This window comes from Prunus mume, linkage group LG3, assembly GCF_029339155.1.
Source record: "Prunus mume cultivar Tortuosa linkage group LG3, ASM2933915v1, whole genome shotgun sequence".
NCBI classification, from domain to species: Eukaryota; Viridiplantae; Streptophyta; class Magnoliopsida; order Rosales; family Rosaceae; genus Prunus; species Prunus mume.
In genome coordinates, this window is record NC_142700.1 from 5,523,743 (window position 1) to 5,545,283 (window position 21,541).

The 21,541-nt window shown below is 37.0% G+C and overlaps 2 protein-coding genes across 3 annotated transcripts; one reads left to right on the forward strand and one right to left on the reverse strand.

Moving 5' to 3' along the window:
• Positions 1-1,133: 1,133 nt before the first annotated feature.
• On the forward strand, positions 1,134-11,988 carry LOC103325189 (ABC transporter C family member 12). The gene is made up of 28 exons (XM_008227333.3): positions 1,134-1,432; positions 1,547-2,034; positions 2,275-2,447; positions 2,554-2,593; positions 3,023-3,179; positions 3,323-3,437; positions 3,527-3,607; positions 3,764-3,788; positions 3,972-4,028; positions 4,443-4,508; positions 4,742-4,816; positions 4,984-5,091; positions 5,261-5,395; positions 6,428-6,534; positions 6,629-6,722; positions 6,931-7,098; positions 7,271-7,411; positions 7,636-7,836; positions 7,951-8,049; positions 8,143-8,295; positions 8,467-8,852; positions 8,992-9,172; positions 9,255-9,578; positions 9,669-10,425; positions 10,511-10,632; positions 10,749-10,994; positions 11,152-11,581; positions 11,676-11,988. Exons 2-28 carry the CDS (start codon positions 1,705-1,707, stop codon positions 11,759-11,761), a joined length of 4,857 nt encoding a protein of 1,618 aa, XP_008225555.2. The 5' UTR covers positions 1,134-1,432; positions 1,547-1,704; the 3' UTR covers positions 11,762-11,988.
• A 1,590-nt stretch (positions 11,989-13,578) lies between these two features.
• LOC103325190 (benzoyl-CoA reductase subunit C, putative (DUF630 and DUF632)) lies at positions 13,579-18,170 on the reverse strand. Of its 2 annotated transcripts, XM_089049014.1 has the most exons (6): positions 17,641-18,120; positions 16,544-17,356; positions 15,943-16,127; positions 15,387-15,610; positions 14,507-14,834; positions 13,579-14,257 (listed from the first exon to the last, which is right to left on the reverse strand). In XM_089049014.1, exons 2-6 carry the CDS (start codon positions 17,325-17,327, stop codon positions 13,811-13,813), a joined length of 1,968 nt encoding a protein of 655 aa, XP_088905140.1. In that variant the 5' UTR covers positions 17,328-17,356; positions 17,641-18,120; the 3' UTR covers positions 13,579-13,810. The 2 variants fall into 2 exon arrangements, with proteins under 2 accessions (XP_088905140.1, XP_088905139.1); XM_089049013.1 differs by having other exon boundaries at positions 16,544-18,170.
• Positions 18,171-21,541: the final 3,371 nt, after the last annotated feature.

Consider the following 21,541-nt stretch of genomic DNA (forward strand, 5'->3'; position numbering starts at 1 on the left):
TTTAAAAAAAAAAACATGTGGCTAAAATGGTGTCGTTTTGGCCCATGTTATGTTTTTAAATGAGTAGGCCAAAACGACGTCGTTTGGCCCTAGGTCTTTGAAAAAAAAAAGTTTCAACACCCTCCACCCAACCAAAACCCCATTCTTTTCTCCTCAACCTCGATCCGCAATCTCTACTCCCAAACCTTTAACCTATAAACCCCACCCTAACACCACCCCCAAACAAAAAAACCTTCAAAAAAAATTTAAACTTTTACACTATGACCCTATGAGATACGATTTCTGGGTCCGTCAACCAACTAATCTAACCATGTATGCATAAGTGGTTTAACTGAACAAACCTTTGGGTTCGGCTAAAATCACCTTAATATTTATATGGATTTTAAATGATTTAGCTTTTAATTAAAAAAATAAGACTATTTTTCTGTTACATTAGATTAGAAGGAATTGCACCGTTGACCTGTTACTCTATCTTCCCTCACGAATTGGACAAATCCTAAAAATTCCATGTATTTAAGATGACTACGCAAAACGTAATATTATGAATTTAAAAAGACAGAGTACGACGAATCATATTTTGAAGTTGACATTTTTTTTCTTCAAAGTTGGGTTGGGCTTCCCGAAATTTTTAAAAAATTACTTATTACCCCAAATAAGTAATGCCAAATGGTTATTTAGAACCGATTGTTAATTAAAGAGCTTCTATTGATTGAGTTGAGTGCAAGATAACTTTTTGGGTCCACATGACAAAAGTCTTTCAGTTTACCCCCAATACCCAAGTGAGCCAAAAATAAAAAGTCTACTCATGCCCCGTGACTACAACACTTCGTCATCATATTCATATAAAAGTAAGCTCTGTGAATTATATCAAATAAATAATATGTGGTTCCAAATATCTTGTGTATATTATATGTTTACGGTCAGAGAGGCGATACCTTGTTATGTTTTTTATTTCATTTATAATGCTCCCCATTATTTAAAAAAATTCTCACATTGTCACTTTGTTCGGTTTGCTAATCTCTTTCATTCATCTCATTTTCATGTCGTTTTCCAAATGAATGGGATGGTCTTCGTAAGCCGTGACGTGTGCAATGCCCAATGAGTCTTCTCCCAGTAGAACTGGACTGCAATACTCTCGTTTGACAAGTGTCCCTCTCATATCACTCTCAGATTCTATTTGTGTTTTTTTTTGGTTCTTGTTTGCTGCTTTCACTGTTGCTCTTGCTACTGTTTGTGTATATCTGGATACCATGGACTATATGGAGTGTTGGGTTTGGACGTTTGCCCGTTTGAGCATTGAAAAGACCAAGTTTTAACTACCTTCTTGTGCATTTTTCTGGGTTCTCTTTAGATGGTTCATATATAGCAGACACATGCAAGTCAAACTGTCATAAACTTCTAAATTTCATTTTCTCTGCAACTGAACGAAAGGGTGATAGTTTTCTTCTTTTTCTTTTGTCACTTTCTCTTTGTTTATCCGTTCTGCATACAAAGTTTTGGCCTTTAATCTATTTATTCTTATAAGTTGGCCTTGTTCTTATTGCAGGAAGTGTTTTATGTGGGGAAGTTGAGACCTTGTTGTGTAACACCTAAGAAATTTTAGATTGAGTAAGAACAGAACTCAGTGATTGTATCAAGATGAGTTTTTGAGTTTATAATGTGCCTTCAGTAGAATATCTGTGGGAGTGAAATTGAATACCAGATATGGGTTTTAAGCCAATAGACTGGTATTGTCAACCAGAAGCTAATGGGGTGTGGGCCAAAGCAGTCAATGCTTTTGGCCCATATACACCTTGTGCAATTGACTCCCTAGTCATCTGCATTTCTCACTTAGTTCTTTTGTGCCTGTGCTGCTATCGAATATGGATGATAAAGATGAATTTCAAATCCCGGAGGTTTCGATTAAGGTCAAATTACTATAATTACATATTGGCTTTGCTGGCTGGATACTTCACTGCTGAGCCCATACTGAGGTTGCTGATGGAAATATCCATTTTTAACCTGAATAGAAAAACTTGCTTTGCTCCTTTTGAGGTGGACTCTCTCTCTCTCTCTCTCTCTCTCTCTCTCTCTCTCATTTTTTGTGTGGATGTTTTGTGCCACTTTTGATATGCCTTATTGATGAGAAATTTGTCTTTCAAAATGTAAGCATGAACGCACAAGATAGTCTGTAATTAAAAGCTTTCATTGTTGCTAATTATTATAACAACTCATTCTATTCTATTGTAAATTATTACATAACATAAAGCTTACCCATAAACTAACCTCTTGCAGATGACTTCTTCAGTCATTGAGGCTCTTGCTTGGTGCTCCATGCTAATTATGATTGGCTTGGAAACTAGGATATATATCCGGGAATTCCGGTGGTATGTAAGGTTTGGAGTCATTTATGTCTTGGTAGGAGATGCAGTGGTTCTGAATCTTGTTCTTTCAGTGACAGTCAGCAGGTTAGTTTTTCTCCCATTCACTTACTAGATACTTTATTTGCCACAAGTGTGATCTCATTACATAACAATTTTTGGTTTTGTTTTTGTTTTTATTTCACTCTTGCAGAGGTGCTCTGTACCTGTATGTAAGCACTCTCTGTTGCCAGGTTTGTCCCAAGTCCCAAACTAATTATAGTTTCTTCATTTTATTGCTCCAACAAAATTTGTTGGTTCTATAAACTCTGTATCCTTTTTCACGTCTTTGCCATCTCCCAATTATATAATTTTATGGTCTCCAAGTTAAGGCTGAGATAAGCCTTTCTGTCCAAATATTTGATGGCTGACAAGCCTCTAGACTAGCTAGGTCATTGCTAGACATTGTTGAGTAACCAGTTTCTCATTTATTTGTCCAAGACATTTTAATTTTAATTTTTCAGGTTATACTTATACCAAAGTTAGACGTCCAAGGCTATAGTTACAATATAATAATACATACATCAATCCTATGAGGAGATTTTATATCTTAGTTTGCTGTTTTCCAGTCATTCCGTATCATGTCGATTACATTTTGGTCTGTGGTTCTTGTTCTGATGTAGGTGTTGTTTGGAATTCTACTTCTTGTTTATATTCCTAATTTGGAACCTTATCCGGGTTACATTGCTCTGCAATCCGAGTCTCTTGATAACATTGAATATGAAGCACTGCCTGGAGAAGAGCAAATTTGCCCAGAAAGACATGTTAATATATTTTCCAGTAAGTAATTCTTGAACTTAGAATAATTCATGCATAGTTTTATAACTTTGGTTTGGGGTCTTCAAATTTTTTTTTAATTAATGGTACGGTGGATATTTTATGTTCTCTAAAACTACATACTAATTTCATGCGCATCTCTGTAGGAATATATTTTGGATGGATGACTCCACTCATGCAGCTAGGGTACAGAAAACCCATCACTGAAAAAGATGTTTGGAAGTTGGACACACGGGATCAGACTGAGACATTAATTAAAAAGTCCACTTCATGTTGCCTCCATTTCAGTTGCTTGTACATGATTTTGTGTGTCCACTGCACAACATGGATAACAGTTTTAAGTTTTTCAGGTTCCAGAAATGCTGGGTTATAGAATCTCAAAGGCCCAAACCATGGCTTCTAAGAGCATTGAATTGTAGCCTTGGAAGAAGGTAATAGTTGAACTACCATTTTCATAGTTTGGTGCTTAAATTTTTGAATAAGTTCTCAGCAGTGCATTAGTTAGGTAGATATAACATCCTATAATTCAAAAAATTCTAATTTTATTTTCATCATATATGAACTGATTTTGTTGAGATGTTATGTAGGTTCTGGTGGGGAGGCTTTTTCAAGGTAATGAACTTACCCAGTTTATAAAGTCCAAAGGCAAAATATTTGTTGAAAATAGTTTATCTGCCTGTAAAATTTTGTTTAATACATGTGCAAGTTTGCTTGTGGGTGCGAATTGTCAGACGCAATCTTGATTGTTTGATGACTCACAAGAAGTTTACTAAAATTACCTTGAACATCTTGTAGATTGGCAATGATCTTTCTCAGTTTGCAGGTCCAGTTTTATTGAATCATCTCTTGCAGGTCAGTTTCTTTCTTGCTAAAGCCTCATTAGTATTGGTAGAAGTTTCTACCAACTAAAGACTATTATATCAAAAGCTGTTCATGGAAATTGTCTTTGAGTCTATGAAGTTTCAACACTTCTCATGCTTTTTAATTCCTTCAAGAATTTGTAAAATCTTATAGCTAGAGAAGTTTATATCCACACTGTACGAACTCTGAGTTTAACAACCAACCATTGTCTATAACGTATGGTCCAAAGAATCAAGAAAATATAGAAGAAAGAACTGTATCCCACCTGATTTCTGAGATTTCAAGTCAGTATTCGTAATGGTAATCAAGTATGACTGACTTAAGCAATTGAATGAACGTACTTTGCAAAGCATATTATTTGTGTTTCAGCGTGAGAGTTTGTAATTGTCTTGTTATGGCATGCAGGCAATGCAACGAGGTGACCCAGCTTGGATTGGTTGCATATACGCCTTCTCAATTTTCACTGGTGTGGTATGGATTCTATCATGTGTTTTCTCCTGCAACGTGATTTGATCGTCGTTCCTGCATATGTTAAACATAATTACATCAAATATGTTTCTATGTGCATTATGAAAAGCTCAGCTAGAAGTTACACCAGGAACTTCTTGTGACTGGTTGAAATGAAATTTATGGAAAATAACAACTGATAATATTGCAAAGATAGATTGTGAATTATATTGACAAGTTTATTCATCTTTGTCCAGTCACTTGGTGTGCTCTCTGAAGCTCAGTATTTCCAGAATGTTATGCGGGTTGGTTTTAGGCTGAGATCAACTCTGGTAAAGCTCTTCATCTATGTTAACAACCTAATGCTGTGTTGTTTTTTTTTTATTTTCTATAAATCTCATTCAACCTCCAATTCATTTTGGTCAGTTTGAATTCCCAACTCAGTTTCCTGTTTTGTGATTCCTGAAAAGTTGGTTGCTTTTATTTTCCTCGTTTGTAGGTAGCTGCTATATTTCGTAAATCTATAAGACTAACTCATGAGGGTCGTAAGAAGTTCCCAACTGGCAAGATAACAAACATGATGTCAACAGATGCTAATGCCCTTCAGGTATGCTCTAGAGATCAAGTAGATTGGGTATCATCATACATTAAGAGATACTACTATGTACAGTTTTATTGTTGTCTTGTTTTCCATTAAATGAAAATGCCATCTCTAATTCTTTGAAGTGCTGTCATTTGATTGAATTATAAATAATATGGTCTTTCTCATGATTTAGCAAATATGTCAACAACTTCACGGACTGTGGTCAGCTCCTTTTCGTATCACTGTAGCCATGGTTCTTCTTTACCAGCAATTAGGTGTTGCATCACTTATTGGGTCAATGATGCTAATTCTCATGATCCCCATACAGGTCAGGACTTGGTTCTTTCTCTACTAAAAGTCTCTGTATATTGCCATTTTGCTTGGAAGGTTAAGCTTAGGCTATCATGTTCTTACTGAAAAGAAAAACCATTAACATTGCCCGCTTTCATGCATTTGCATTTATTTCCCTCTTAATCTTCTTTTTTTGGTCGAATTTTTCGTAGTTATCTTTATCCTGGATTTGTGGATACAGTGTTCTGAACTCAGAAAAGCTTAACAATCTGGGTATTTCAGCTGCTAGAATGCTTTCTTGGCAATTTAGTACATCCAATATCACATCAAATTCCTTGTCATTAAGGTGGAACTTGTGGATAAACATATGGGTAGAAAGTTGTGAAAGGATTTGGTTGCACGATATTTCAAAGCAACATCATACATTCAGATTAGTGAATTTCATTTCCATCATTAGACTGTTAGATTCCTAAATGCATGTTTAGATCTTACACACAATCTGTAATACGTATAAAGATGTGACGACATACCTGGAGCCATCTTCCTTGAATACACAGCTTCTGAATTCATCCTATCTGTAGCAACAGTAATCCCAGCAAGAACATGAACAGCTCAAGACTTCTGCTCTCTCTTAGAATCTGTTTCAGCTCTCTCTTTATAATGAGAATAGGTTTAGAGAACATGTCTGATCAGAGCAGGGCCTTTAGCTTATATAGGACTAGGTCAAGTCGTCTCTACTCATCACCGAGGGCCGACTTGACTTATCTTTCAAGCTCACTTAATCGGTTCACGCAAAAAGGAAACAAAATAGGACTCCTTAATTAGGCTCCTAAACTCTTCCTTATTTCACAAGGTTTTGGGCCTCAAGGCATATCTTAATTAAACTCTTATCAAACCTAATATGACTTAATATCTAGTGCACCGATCTAAATAGGAAAACATAACATAGACTCCTTACATAGATTTAAGGTGCCCTAATACCATATCTTCTTCTGCTGTTTGATTTATTGATAAGGATTTTGGTTGTTCTGTATAATGACTCATTTGTTATAAATTCTCTTGTGAAAAGACAATCGTGATCAGCAAAATGCGAAAACTGACAAAGGATGGACTACAGCAGACTGACAAGAGAGTTGGCCTCACGAATGAAATTTTGGCAGCCATGGACACTGTGAAGTATGATTTAATTCGATTACAGCTGCCAGTCATTTCTAGATAGAACACCACTGACAGTAATTGTTCTGACATTACTGAAAATAAAATGTTTCAGATGTTATGCCTGGGAGACAAGTTTCCAACAACGAGTTCAAATTATACGGAATGATGAACTATCAAGGTTCCGTAAAGCGTATTTACTATCTGCTGTAAGGCACAACACGTGATCCTGACAATTATTTTCTACCTATTTTTCAAGACCAGTTTGTTAAATTTATAATTTGTGTAGATTTTTTTGTTTGCATATGGATAAGAAACTGTTCATTCCTTGATAGATTTGATATAAATAATATATGATAGCACATTTTCTGTGGACTACCTTGGAGTTTCTCTGACCAGTTGCCTCTATTTTTGCAGTTTAACAGTTTTATACTGAACAGCATCCCAGTTGTTGTGACACTAACATCATTTGGGATGTTCACTTTTCTTGGCGGTGATTTGACACCTGCAAGGGCATTCACATCGCTTTCTCTCTTTGCAGTGCTACGGTTTCCTTTAAATATGCTGCCTAACTTATTAAGTCAGGTAGCATTAGTTTCTTATCAGTTCACTTATCTGTCATCTTGCATTTGGCTTAACACCTTTACCTGTGTTATCTCATCTACAACATGGAGATTATGTTTCATCCGTACTTAACGAAATTTTACCTAGTTACTCCTTGTCTTTGTTAGTTTCTAACTCTGCTCTAATTTAACAGGTTGTAAATGCAAATGTATCCTTACAGCGTTTGGAGGAACTATTTTTAACTGAGGAAAGAATTCTAGTGCCGAACCAGCCTCTTGAACCAGGGCTCCCAGCCATCTCAATTAAGGATGGTTACTTTTCATGGGATTCAAAGGTCAATGCTTGACAATAATGACTTTTTTATTTTAGAAATATATAGTTCATTCTTAGTTACATAGTCTTTTCATAGACCCGCACAATGACACTTAATTATGTGGAAATTTTGCAAGAAAGTAGTTACATAGAAATTCCAGGAACTTTTCTTATGTACTTGATGATGCTAGTTGCATGTTGAGTATCAAACATGCTGAACAACACCCCTCTCCTTTCTTTTTGCAGGCAGAGAAGCCCACCTTATCAAACATCAACTTAGATATACTGGTTGGAAGCTTAGTGGCAGTTGTTGGCGGCACTGGAGAAGGGAAGACGTCACTTGTATCAGCCATGCTTGGAGAGCTGCCTCCCAGAGCAAATTCTGGTGTTGTAATCAGGGGGACTGTTGCTTATGTTCCCCAAGTTTCATGGATTTTCAATGCTACTGTGAGTCGAAGCATCTCTTCTTTGAATCCCTGCAATGTTCAATCTTGGCTTTCTAGCCAATTCAAAGCCATCTCCCCTATGTGCACTTTCTGAGTTTTCAAAGTTTTCTTCTAGGTACGCGAAAATGTTTTATTTGGATCTAAATTCGAGCCTGCAAGATATTGGAAGGCTATTGATTTAACTGAGTTACAGCATGATCTAGACATACTTCCAGTAAGTGAATTTATGAAGTTTTAGCTTTGAAATTGGTGATCATTACACTTTGTAAAGATTTCAGTTAGTTAACCACTACACTAAATGTTGCAGGGTCGAGATCTAACAGAGATTGGCGAAAGAGGGGTCAATATTAGTGGTGGTCAAAAGCAAAGAGTCTCAATGGCTAGGGCTGTATATTCTAATTCAGATGTTTACATATTTGACGACCCATTAAGTGCTCTAGATGCTCATGTTGCTAAACAGGTATTATTCTTTTAAGCAGGCAAGCCAAAGGGACCCTGTGCTCTCTTTTTCTAATTTATGTTTGCCATGCAGCTTGGATGTTCTATTCTTTTAGTTTCCAATTCTTATTAGCTCGCCCTCTTCAATCTCCAAGTGTGATCTCTCTGAAGCCTAATATGTTACCACCTCCAGGTTTTCAACCGCTGTATCAAGGAAGAGTTGCAAGGGAAAACTAGGGTGCTGGTCACAAATCAGCTACATTTTCTTCCTCAAGTGGATCAAATTATTCTAGTCTGTGATGGTACGATTAAAGAGGTGGGAACCTTTAAGGAGCTGTCTAAAAGCAGTAAGCTGTTCCAGAAACTAATGGAAAATGCAGGGAAAATGGAAGAACATGTAGAAGAAAAAGAAGATAGCAAAAATGATTACCATGAAAGCTCAACACCTGCTTCCAATGGGGTGTTGAATGACTTGCCAAACGACGTAAGCTACGCAAAGAAAGGGAAAGGAGCAAAATCTGTACTCATTAAACAAGAGGAACGGGAAACAGGTGTTGTCAGTTGGAATATTTTACTGAGGTAATAAACTACGTTATCTTTAAAGATTCACACTTCAAATAAGTCTTGAATTCTTTTAATTCTCTTTTTGACAATACACATTTCCAGGTCCATAATGAATAGATGCATTTTTATTGGTTCTTTTTATTCCTTTTGGCAGGTACAAAAATGCATTAGGAGGCCTATGGGTGGTCATGGTTCTATTTGCTTGTTATATATTAACAGAAGTTCTTCGAGTTTCTAGTAGCACATGGCTAAGTGTTTGGACAGCTAAAAGCACCTCAAAGAGTTATAAACCTGGATTCTACATTCTTGTATATGGAATTCTGTCATTTGGCCAGGTGTGTCAAGAGTTGCCTCATAATTCTCCATTTCCACTTGTTCTTGATTTTGAAGACATTTATCCACATTTTCTTGATTCAGGTAATTGTGACACTGACCAACTCTTTTTGGTTAATCACTTCAAGCCTTCGGGCAGCCAGAAGATTGCATGATGCCCTGCTAAATGCTATACTAATAGCTCCAATGGTATTCTTCCACACTACTCCAACTGGACGGATAATCAATAGGTTTGCGAAAGATCTGGGCGATATAGATCGCATGGTAGCAAATGTTATGAACATGTTTCTGGGTCAAGTCTGGCAGCTCCTTTCAACTTTTGTGCTCATAGGCATTGTGAGCACAATATCCCTCTGGGCCATAATGCCACTTCTAATTTTATTTTATGCAGCCTACCTCTTTTATCAGGTACGTTTGGGTGCAGACAATTTTCCTGTTGTGTATTTTCCTGATATATTATTAGGCATAAAGATCTTATTTATCGTAAGCCTTTTACAGAGCACATCCCGTGAAGTGAAGCGCTTGGATTCGATTACCAGGTCTCCTGTTTATGCACAATTTGGAGAAGCATTAAATGGTTTATCATCCATTCGTGCATACAAAGCATATGATCGGATGGCCAGCATCAGTGGGAGGTCCATGGATAATAATATCAGATTCACCCTTGTGAATATCAGTTCAAATCGCTGGCTCACTATAAGGTTAGAAACACTGGGAGGCGTGATGATTTGGTTGATAGCAACCTTTGCTGTCATGCAGAATGCAAGAGCAGAAGACCGAGTAGCATTTGCATCCACAATGGGTCTACTTCTCACTTATACTTTAAATATCACAAATTTGTTGAGTGGTGTTCTTAGACAAGCAAGCAGGGCTGAAAACAGTTTGAATGCTGTTGAGCGTGTTGGTTCATATATAGAGCTGCCTTCTGAAGCTCCAGCTGTAATTGAAAGCAACCGTCCCCAACATGGGTGGCCATCAGCAGGATCGATCAAGTTTGAGGACGTTGTCCTGCGCTATAGGCCGGGACTTCCACCAGTACTGCATGGATTATCTTTTACAGTTTCTGCAAGTGAGAAGCTGGGAATCGTCGGAAGAACTGGTGCAGGGAAATCTAGCATGATTAATGCATTGTTTAGGATAGTAGAAATAGAAAAAGGAAGAATCTTGATAGACAGTTGTGATGTTTCTAAGTTTGGACTGACGGATTTGCGAAAAGTTCTTAGTATCATACCCCAGTCACCTGTTCTTTTTTCAGGTATGCACTTATTCAACCTATATGTATATTTTATGAATCTTTCTAACTATGGCATGCATCATTCTAATTATTCTGTCTTGTCTAGGAACGGTGCGGTTTAATCTTGATCCTTTCAATGAGCATAATGATGCTGACCTTTGGGAAGCTCTAGAGAGGGCACATCTGAAGGATGTCATTAGGAGGAATTCTTTGGGTCTGGATGCTGAGGTATAAGTATCTGTCAAGTTGGAGCTGCTTGAATTGAGAAATTGTAACAAACTGCTTTTAGCTCATTTCCTTGACAACTTTCTCATTAAGTTACGATTTGTCTTTATTGCATCAAGGTTTCTGAGGGAGGGGAGAACTTTAGTGTTGGACAGAGGCAACTAATAAGTCTTTCTAGAGCACTGCTGCGGAGATCAAAGATTCTTGTTCTTGATGAAGCAACTGCGGCTGTTGATGTTCGAACTGATGCTCTTATCCAGAAAACCATCCGTGAAGAATTCAAGTCATGCACCATGCTCATTATTGCTCACAGATTAAATACCATTATTGACTCTGATCAAATCCTTGTTCTCGATGCTGGTCAGGTATGCCCTCATTTTAATGCAAGGAGAAATTTTGTATGAGTGTCACGTACATTTTGGGAGAGGAAGGTTGTATATAACGGGATCATACAACAATTTTTACCTCTGATTTCAAGCCAAAAACTATCAACTCATAACTTTTAACCTCTCATTTTTTCAGGTCCTAGAACATGATTCCCCAGAAAAGCTACTATCGAATGAAGAGAGTGCCTTCTCCAAGATGGTCAAGAGTACAGGACCTGCTAATGCTCAGTATTTGTGTGGCCTGGTATTTGGAGGTAAACAGAATAAGGTCGTTAGGGACCAAACTGAGCCAGTGGTTGGCCAGACCCATAGGAGTTGGTTGACCTCTTCTCGCTGGGCTGCGGCTGCCCAATTTGCATTAGCTGCTAGTCTCACTGCTTCACAGAAGGATCTTCAAAGATCTGATATTGAAGACAAGAACAATATCCTCATGAAAACAAAGGATGCAGTTATAACACTGCAGGGAGTTTTGGAAGGGAAGCATGATAAAGAGATAGACAACACACTGAATCAACACCATATACCAAGACAAGGGTGGTGGTCAGCTTTCTTCAGAATAGTTGAAGGTAAACTAATTACAGGGAAAGAAAACAGAAAACTTCAAATTTCACTCATCCCTTTGTCTATTTTTCTTATCAAATATGGTTTTTTAAATTTCAGGTATGGCTGTGATGGGCAGGCTTGCTCACAACAGGCTTCACCCATTAGAAAATGATTTTGAAGACAAGGCCATAGATTGGAGTTGAATACGAAACCAGAGAACAAGAACTGTTTGATACTTGGAATTTCCTCTCACTGAAGGGGAGAGGAATTAACTGTGTAGGTGTTTGTCCAAATTGCAACACAATTATCGGCTCTGCTTATAGCTGCAATTCACACAAGTCATGATTATCAACGTTAATCTTATTTTTTATTTTAAAAAAAAAGAGTCATTTCTTTGGTGCCAAGCTATCGAATGAATCATTGTTGAGTTTCTCTTTTCTTCACTTGCAATGAGATTTCAGTCTACCCACTATTAAGAGGCGTAAGAAACAACTTAAATAATGATCAATATCACTCATCCTTCTTTAAAGCGTATAGCCGGACGATTATACTGTCTAAATATATCCGAATATTCAAATCGTATAGCCGGGCGGCTATATAAAGTGTAAATATTTTCGAATATTTAAATCGTAGAACCAAACGGCTATTAAATCGTATAACCCTGCGGATATATTGTGTAAATATTTTCGCACACTTAAATAGCATAGCAGGGCGGCTATGCTGTGTAAATAGTATCGCCGCACGGCTGTACTCTTAAAATATATTTTGGAATATTTAAATATTATAGCCGCGCGGCTATACTGCGTTAATATTTTGGAATATTTAAATCTTATATCCGTTCGGCTGTACTCTGTAACAGAGGATTGAGTAAAGACTCTTTCCGATGGTCATCGACAAGACTGTCAGTAAGTTGGATCCACCTGGAAAGTTTCTAACATACTCTTGTTGCGGTTTCTAGTTGAATTGCAGCTTGGCGGTGGTAGTTGGTACTCAAGTCCATCTTTATATCAGTAAGAATATTCAACTGCTGGGAAACAAAATGTTGAACTTGGCGACATTCATGCATCGTTGTCCACATGTGCAAAAGCCTGCAAGAGAGTCATGCAAAAGCCTGAGGATACAAATACAGGAGGACATGTTTCGGGACATTCCATTAAACGCTCTGGAAGGCCGGTTGAGAATTCTATGTTTAAGGTAAGGCAAGGCAACCTGTAAATGTCTTCGAATATTCAAATCGTATAGCCGCACGGCTGTACTGTATAAATATATTCCAATACTTAAATAGTACAGCCGGTCGGCTATACGGTGTAAATATTTTCGAATATTTAAATTTTATAGCCGCACGGCTGTACACTGCAAATAGTATAGCCGGGCTGTACGCTGTAAATGTTTTCGAATATTCAAATAGTATAGCCGCCGCTCGGCTGTACACTGTAAATGTTTTTTATATATAGCCGCGCGGCTGTACGCTGTAAATGTCTTTAAATATTTTTTATTTTTTCGAATATACCTATTTTAATATTTGTAATTAAGAAATATCTTAACTTTATTTAATTACTTTAATTAGTAATTATATTTCAATTATTATTTATTTAGTGAATAATTAGCATTTAAATATTTAAATTAATTTCATAAATTACTCAATATATAGTAATTAATTATTTTATATTATTTTGTGCACTGTTTTTAAAAAAAATTCATACAAATTAGTTGGGATTTCCTCTCAATGAAGGGGAGAGGAATTAATTGGATAGGTGTTTGTCCAAATTGCAACATAATTATCATCTCCGCTTATAGCTGCAACTCACACAAGTCATGATTATCAACGTTAATCTTATATTTTTGAAAGAAAAAAAAAAGTCATTTCTTTGGTGCCAAGTTATGGAATGAATCATTGTTGAGTTTCTCTTTTCTTTCACTTGCAATGAGATTTCAGTCTACCCACTATTTAATATCCTGCTGCTGAGAAATTATTATTCTTGAATATCTGTTTGGCTGCTTTTATTCAAATGCTCCAGAAGACACAGCAATCAAGGACAGAACTTCATTCCGATGTGGTTTAGAAACGTCCTGTTACCCCGCCTCAATTTCCTTGGGACAGAAAGGGCAATATAACGGCATCTTTGAAAAGCAATTAAGATCTGCCAATCTAACAAAATCTTCAGCATTCTAATGTTAACATCTTCAACTACCCTGATAACTCAGGAAGATTCATATTTCATCTCCATATTTTCAAGGCAACAGCGTTAATTCTATGAGGTTGACAATGTAGCATCAGAATCATCGGCTGGTTTAACGACGCCACAAACAGCCTCAATGGCTTCAACATAGAGACTAGAAAATGTCATTAACGCTTGGAATACATTGGGAAGGCTTCTTTTTAGGTTTTCCAGTGTCAGGGACTTGCTAACCCGGACTGAGTTAAGAAATTTGGCCTTCTCACTGTCCACTTCCTTTTTTAAGTCTTCAGTTTTGTCTCGCTTAAGTGACAAAGGATGCTTAGGGCCTAAACTGGAGTACTCATCTCCCTCGGTGACACTCCCCTCCATCTTTTTCTCCATCTCAGCCAATGAATATAACTCCTTTTGCAGTCTTTTCTCAAGTTTTTCATATTTTTTCTGCACATTGTGCTCCTCTACTTGCTGCACGCGAATTGAGCAGATTGCTAATTGAAGGCTCTTAATGGCTTCTGCTGCCTCCTGTAAGCACAACAAAGCATAAAAAAATGTGTATCAAACCACGAGTCCAGTCAACATAAAATGGTTGACTCCCACAATGAAATTCCATGACCAAACAAGTGATGTGAATGCGATGACAGCATATGAAATTATACATTCTGCTTTTAGTGACCTCTAGCTCATAGACTAGAGCATGAAGAATTTTCCTTTCAGGAATATTAATTGTCATGAAAATCAGTGAGAGCCAACAGAAGGTTATACCAGAAATACCTTATGTTGTAATCGTTCAAAAGCAAGATTCCATTGTTCACACATGCAACGAACAGAAGATGAGTAAAGACTCTTTCGATGGTCATCAACAAGACTGTCAGTACGTTGGATCCACTTGGAAAGTGTTCTAACATACTCTTGTTGAGATTTTACGACTTCGCAGAACCAGTTGTACCAGCAAGAAACCTCGGTTTCCAGTTGAATTGCAGCTTGGCGGTGGTAGTTGGTACTCAAGTCCATCTTTATATCAGTAAGAATATTCAACTGCTGGGAAACAAAATGTTGAACTTGGTGACATTCATGCATCGTTCTCCACATGTGCAAAAGCCTGCAAGAGAGTCATGCAAAAGCCTGAGGATACAAATACAGGAGGACATGTTTCGCCACATTCCATTAAAAGCTCTAGAAGGCCGGTTGAGAATTCTATGTTTAAGGTAAGGCAAGGCAGCCTTATTATGAAGACAAATCCAGTGGGACTAAATCAAGGTTTTCTTAGAGTAAAGGGGTGCTTGTGGATTAAAAAAATTATGGTTCCAGGTATTTGCTACTTGGTACCAACTAGAAAGATTACTAAACACCCCATTATACACAAAAATGTCAGATTGAAAAATTGTAGAGAGGTACTAATGATATTGAGTCTTAGATATAGAGCCATAAAATATCTCGAGTCTCTGGTAACTACATTGAAGGAGATGGATGAGAAAGGGGAAAAATGGTATCCATCATCCTGAAGAACAAGTTTCAGTGAGTCACCAAAAGAAAAAAATTGCATTCTACTATCCTATATACTTTAAAACTAAGAGAATAGCATCCAAATTATTTTTTCTATAACAAGAAAAAAATTGTGGCTATTATACTACATGATTAATGTCACCAATACCCGGAAGTTAGTGTGACCAACTGAGGATACAGCTCATCATCTATGAGCTTCACTAAAGAAGAACAAGTGGTGCTGATTGAGTGCTGAAGACGTAAGATGTCTGACTCCAAACTCTCAACGCTTAACCGAGTTTTCTCAGTCTTGGTCCAGTCATGGTTTTCATCCTCTTGTTTTTGCAGTAACTTGGATTTCTTATCATGCTCTAATTTGGTAAACTCTTCCTCCTGCATAATAGAATGATTAAATTCATCAGAAACTCCGAGCAAAATGAGAGAGAGAGAGAGAGAGAGAGAGAGAGAGAGAGAGAGAGGATTGAAGGAAAATGTTACAAAGATAACCAGAAAATAGTTATAAACTTATAATCAGAAAATCAGTCAATGTGTCATTACCTACATGGGATGGCACATCTTAAACACTACAGTTCAATTCAACACGTGCACACAAGATAGATTGCAGTCATCTAGCATGATGTCATTTCAACTAATCAAAAAACACATTATGAACTTTTACATATGCTGATTTTACTGAATACAATACGTTCAATTAGTATTTTTACCTTAACTTCTTTGTAAAGTTTCTTTTCCTCATCATATAATTTTTGAAGTGTAATGCAATGAGCTCCTGGCCTGCATGGTTCACTTGGACCACTAGACTCAACTGCATCTCTTGGAAACTGAAGTGACCTAGAAGACCAACTCCATGACAATGCACTAAAGACCTTTGTGGAATTACCCCTCTTCCCTGTAAATCATACAGCAAAACAATTACGCGGAGGAACTTAATAAGCAAAACATCCAGTAAATACAAGCACACAGACAGGGAGAATGCATCAACACAGATAAGCTGCACAAACAAAGTTTTGTAGAGAAGTAATACATCTGAAGGATATTAGGAGCCGATCTATCAGACAGGAAGTAGTGCATAACTTTAAAAATATACCCTTTAGTATAATTCTTCTTGATAGGGAGAATTTTGATTTGAATGCGATTTGTATTTTTTAGTTAGAAGTTTTATGAACTTCTTCCATCCTACTTGTACTTTCTCCAACTTTGTTATAAATTTTGCGTTTCTATCAAAAGAAAAATTATCAAGAAATATAAATGTAAAGGAGACAACATCTAAGAGAATCCAAATGCATAAATAGAGCTAGTATTTACTTTTGCTTTCACTCGTACTGTGAGGCAGAGAAGTATTCCCTCTTTTGATGTCCATAAGAACAGCAATTTCCTTTAAACCATCTGATGGTTTGAGAAAATATTCATCTATCACCTTAGCTATACCCTCCAAGGTCTTCTTGCTTCTCCGTAGTACCATGGCCATGTCTGAAGTGTCCTTAGTATACAACTTCATCGTTGATGAATTATCCCCAACGGAATCTGCGAGCTGCGGTTTCTTAGGCGGAGAATTTACAACATTTGAAGCAGTTTCCTCTTCATGTTCGTCTTCCTCAAAATCCGTCTTAGTCTCTGCCCAGTTTTCCTCCTCAAGTGGTTCCGCTGTTTCATTATGTTTCAGATGCTGTGGTGAAGAAGAGTCAAAAAGGTACCAAGATTCCCATGACGAGCTCGGGCCTGGAGGAGGTGGTGGAGTACTGATATCATCCTCTGTAATCTCTATGCTTTCCTCTAGACCAATTTCTTCTCTGTTATCCAATTTTCTCAAATCAGGGCTATAAGGAGGTGGTGGTGGAGGGGAAGGAGGCAAAGGGGGAGGAGGGGAAGCTGGCAATGCCAAGCCATATGGAGTAGTATCAAGCTCTAATGTCTCGGACTCTGTAAATTGTCTAAGTGTTGCTCCAGTATTCCTCAATGCTCTCAAATAATCCAACTGGGCATCTGCAAATGCTCCTCTAAACCGAACCAACTGTTTCATTAGCTTCTTTCTCTCCTTGCAAACTCGCACCCTCTCTTCCTTATCAATCCTCGATGCAACACAACCCATTTTCCCAAATTTCCAACAACTTCTTCTGCCTAATGACTGACAAGATAGTAAGAACCAGAGACAATAGACCCAAATGCAAGCTCAGTTTTGAATACTGTTATACTAGAAAAACGAGTAAACTCATAATGCACATCCACTTTTCAGTTATCATTCAAGCCTAGAGAGTCAGATGATCACCATATTAAGAAATCCAATTTTGACAGCTTCCATTTCTAGTCACGAAAGAAAACCCCAACTTTTTCCAAATCTTTCATAAATCATAAGCCCTCATAAGCTGTAGAAGTAACAAGAAAAAAAAAACTTAAACAGGTACCTTTTCTCAGTGAACTTTCAAGCACAGATAAAATTCTCCTCGTCACCGTGAATTCAAAGTTTTTACACTACATGCCCAAATATCAATCCCACCACCTCACCTACAAATCCTGAATCTGCTATCCTCATTCATTATGCATCCCCACTTCTAATGCTTCAAAGGCCCTAAAGAAGACAAAAATAGCAGTAACTAAAGTAACCCACTTCAAAGATCTCCATATCCCACAGACAAATGGAGCTGGAGTGAATAGAAAAATAAAAAGATAAGGGTTTTACAGCAGAGTTCCAGAGATGTTTTTTTCCCTGGGAAGCAGTTCAGAGATGATTTTAAAAATGCAGACTTTCATAAATAAAAAAATTAAACAATTAAAAATGAAAAGCAAAGACAAGATAACAAGGGGTCTGACATGGAAACTTTCAGAGACAGAGACACAGAGATGTGTGTGTGTGTGTGAGAGAGAGAGAGAGAGAGAGAGAGAGAGAGAGCAGTGCTTTGCTTTGCCCATCGAAAACGACCAAGCTAAACGACAAGCAGTGCTATTACTAGTACCAGGGATTTGGGTTTTCAAAACGTCAACACAGAAAGTAGAATCTTCTCCAAGCAAAAAGCTTCATGACAGAGAACCCCACACAAATGTGTTGCCTTTTCCATGCTTTTTCAGATGGAGACCATCAAAAAACATAGAGAGAGAAACAAAGAAAAAGCAAAGAGCCAAGCGAAGCATCCAAGGCCAAGAAGGCGCATTTTAGTACAACCGCATTATAATAATGCTTGCTTAACCAAGAAGCAATTCATGCATGACAGCCATGCCTCTCAGCTCTCCTCTCTTTGGGCCACTCCGCTGCTTTCACTGTTGCAGAGATGTGCAAAAGGACTGAGAGAGTACAGTGGTTACCCTGGGCTCATCTTAGCATGGAGGGGCCCACATGGTTGGCGTGAAGTGTTAGGGTGCCCATTTCAGCAAGCAGAGCAGGAGAGAAACTCAGAGATAAATGCGAGGTGGCTTGGTTGGTCACTGCAAAGTTCAAAAGGCAACTACAATTTTTCCAGTTTTCTGCAGAGTGGCAATTTCACTGTTTTCTTTTTTGCTTTCCTATTTAAAAAGCGCTTTTCTGACCACTAATTTGGCCTACAGGTCACAGTTCTGCTGTTGGCTTTTGCCAACTTTCTTCTTCTCCTAATTTTATAAGTTGCACTAACCTATTAATGTAACTAGCGAAAAAGTGCACCAACTTTTTTTTTCTTAGGTATTAAGAAATATTATCTAACTATGTTACTATGTTTTATGTGATGAATGAAAATAATATAATTGTTTTCTTAATGATGTTATGAGATTCAAAAGAAATTCTTTGATTCGGTAGTCAGACCAGATCAGTTATCCGTCAATTCTCACAACTAAGCTTAGCGAGGTCTTTTTATACGGTGGTCTCATCCTGCCCCACGTAGTCCCATCCAACTAGAACACCAATACAAAATAGCCCCGCTTGGTTGTGAGGATGGGTAGACGGTTGACGGGGCCTGGCGGCCGGATCAAAAAAATTCTCCACATAAGAGGGTCCTACATGGGTTTCAATATCTCATTTCACAGGGTAAGAAGAGAGATGAGAAAATTAGGGGAAAGAAAAAGGTTTGAGTTTTGTACATACTTTATAAAAGCTTTCAAGTTGCGAATTGCCTAAATGAACTAGATTTTTGCTTCACATAAGCAGAAAGTAACTCATTCTTTCAATACTTAGGAGCAAATAATCCTTGGGAGACAAATTGTTGGTGCAAGGAAACGTCCTGGATCATACACAATCTCACTTTCCTTTAAGAAGATTTCTTTATTGGAGAAAGCCCCCTATTTATTCCATTTACTCCCATACCAACAACAGGAACTGATTTGGTTCAATACAACATCATCCATACAATCTGAATCTAGCAAGGATGTTGCTGTAAATCAGAAATCATTGCCTATTTCATTCACCATATCCTTGCTTGCTTATGTTAATGTGTTGGCCTATAAGTAAGGAAAAAAGTAAGGCCACCTTCACCCATTTTGTTCATAGATATATGATGAAAAATTGGTGTTGTATCGATGAAGATAGAAGAGCCACCACTAATGTTTTCTTTCTAAACGGATAGCATGACTTGAGAAAGTTTTCTTTGGGCCTGAAACCCTTTTATGTACATATTTATATTTAGCCCGTATACACCACCACACGTTGGACCAGTTATGCGGTTTAGAGTCATTTTATAATGAGGTTCTTATATATGACATTTAAGTGATGTCATATCTTTTAATCGTTAGATTAGGCAAATCAATTTGATTCAACGACTAACCAATTTGATCCAACGGTTAAAAAATAGAATCTCACCTAAAGGTCATATATAAGACCCTCACTATAGAATTCTTGATGCAGTTAATTTAGATCCATATACACCTTATATAAGTTAATTACTAAACTTAAACTAGCACCAAGCTGCATGATTAATTTCTGAATAGTTAATCTTGCTATTGTACCAATTTGAGTTTGAATTTGTGGTAGTTGTCTCCACTTGTTTCGAGGAAGTCTCGCTCCACTCACATGAATATAAGAATGATATATATACGTGATGAATTTGATATATAATTATAGTTTACCCATTTTAGTGTGTATTTTTTGTTGTAAATGTGTTATCTGATCCGTCTGTAAAACTATCTTCTGTGGTATCCTTTGCTTATTAGCTTTTGAACTTACACAACTAGGTTGTGCATGCGTGCTGACGGCTGAGTTTATGTTCTTATCTAACTGGTTTTTAATATTAATTTTTTCTATGGTGTCATTATGTTCTTTTATTAAGTGATACATGCATAAATAAAGGTCATCTGAACGTCTCTCCCACGCTGCGCAAAACTTGCAATATAGAAAGATCATGTGTTCCAATAAAGCTTTTCATATTGCTTTGAATTTTGAACCAAGCCCACAGGGTAAAATACTTCACATGTACGTTTATGTGCAATCCCTAAGTTTTTTAAATACTATTTTAAATGGTTTACTTAATTTGGAATTTTAATTAAAAATTTAGATTTATAATTTTATCATTGTCCCACGAGAATTTATTTGCATAACAAGAAATAGGTTACAATAGAATTACTTCAAAAAAAATATATGAGATTTACTTTTTTTTAATTAAAGAAAATATATGGACTAGTCCTCCAGCGGGCGAGCATTTTCTGAGAATGTTTGTATTAACAAAAAGCATTTTACGATATTTTAAATATTTCACCATTCTTGGCTTATCTTCCTTCCTCCCAGTATCTGTTGATTAACTTGATTTCAAATTTTTTATTTGGAATTTTTTTAAGAAAATATTTTTCACTTGTTTAACTTTCTTAATTTGATTAATACTATAGATTTCTAATGCAAAACTTTCGGATGTGAAACTCCTTAATAAGATTTGTTCAGTACAATCAACATGTGTATTGAAGTATATTTTTGTTGCTGAACGAACACATGTATTGAAGTATTTGGTTGAAGTGCAGAAGTGTAAGCAGGGTTCACTGGCTTTTCAACAAACAAAATTTTCTGAAAAAAAAAATCCAAAGAAACAATTTGAAATCAAGTGAGTCAACAAACCTAAGAAGTTGGTTCTGAAAGGCTTGGTTATGCCTACAACGGGACAGAGAAACAGTGAGATTGAAGGGAACGAGGAGGAGAAGATTGTTGGGATTGGGAGGGAAGGAAGACAAGCCTTGAAGGTGTGTTCCTTTTCTTCTTTTCTATTTTTTGCAAATTCAAAATAGTTATTTGAGTAAAACAAGAGCATGACTTAGGGTTAAGACTACTAACAATATTAGCCGTTAGATTAATCCAATGGTTTTTATTTAAAATGTCATTACACGTCCTTATGTGAGCGGGATTGCTCTCACCAATATAAA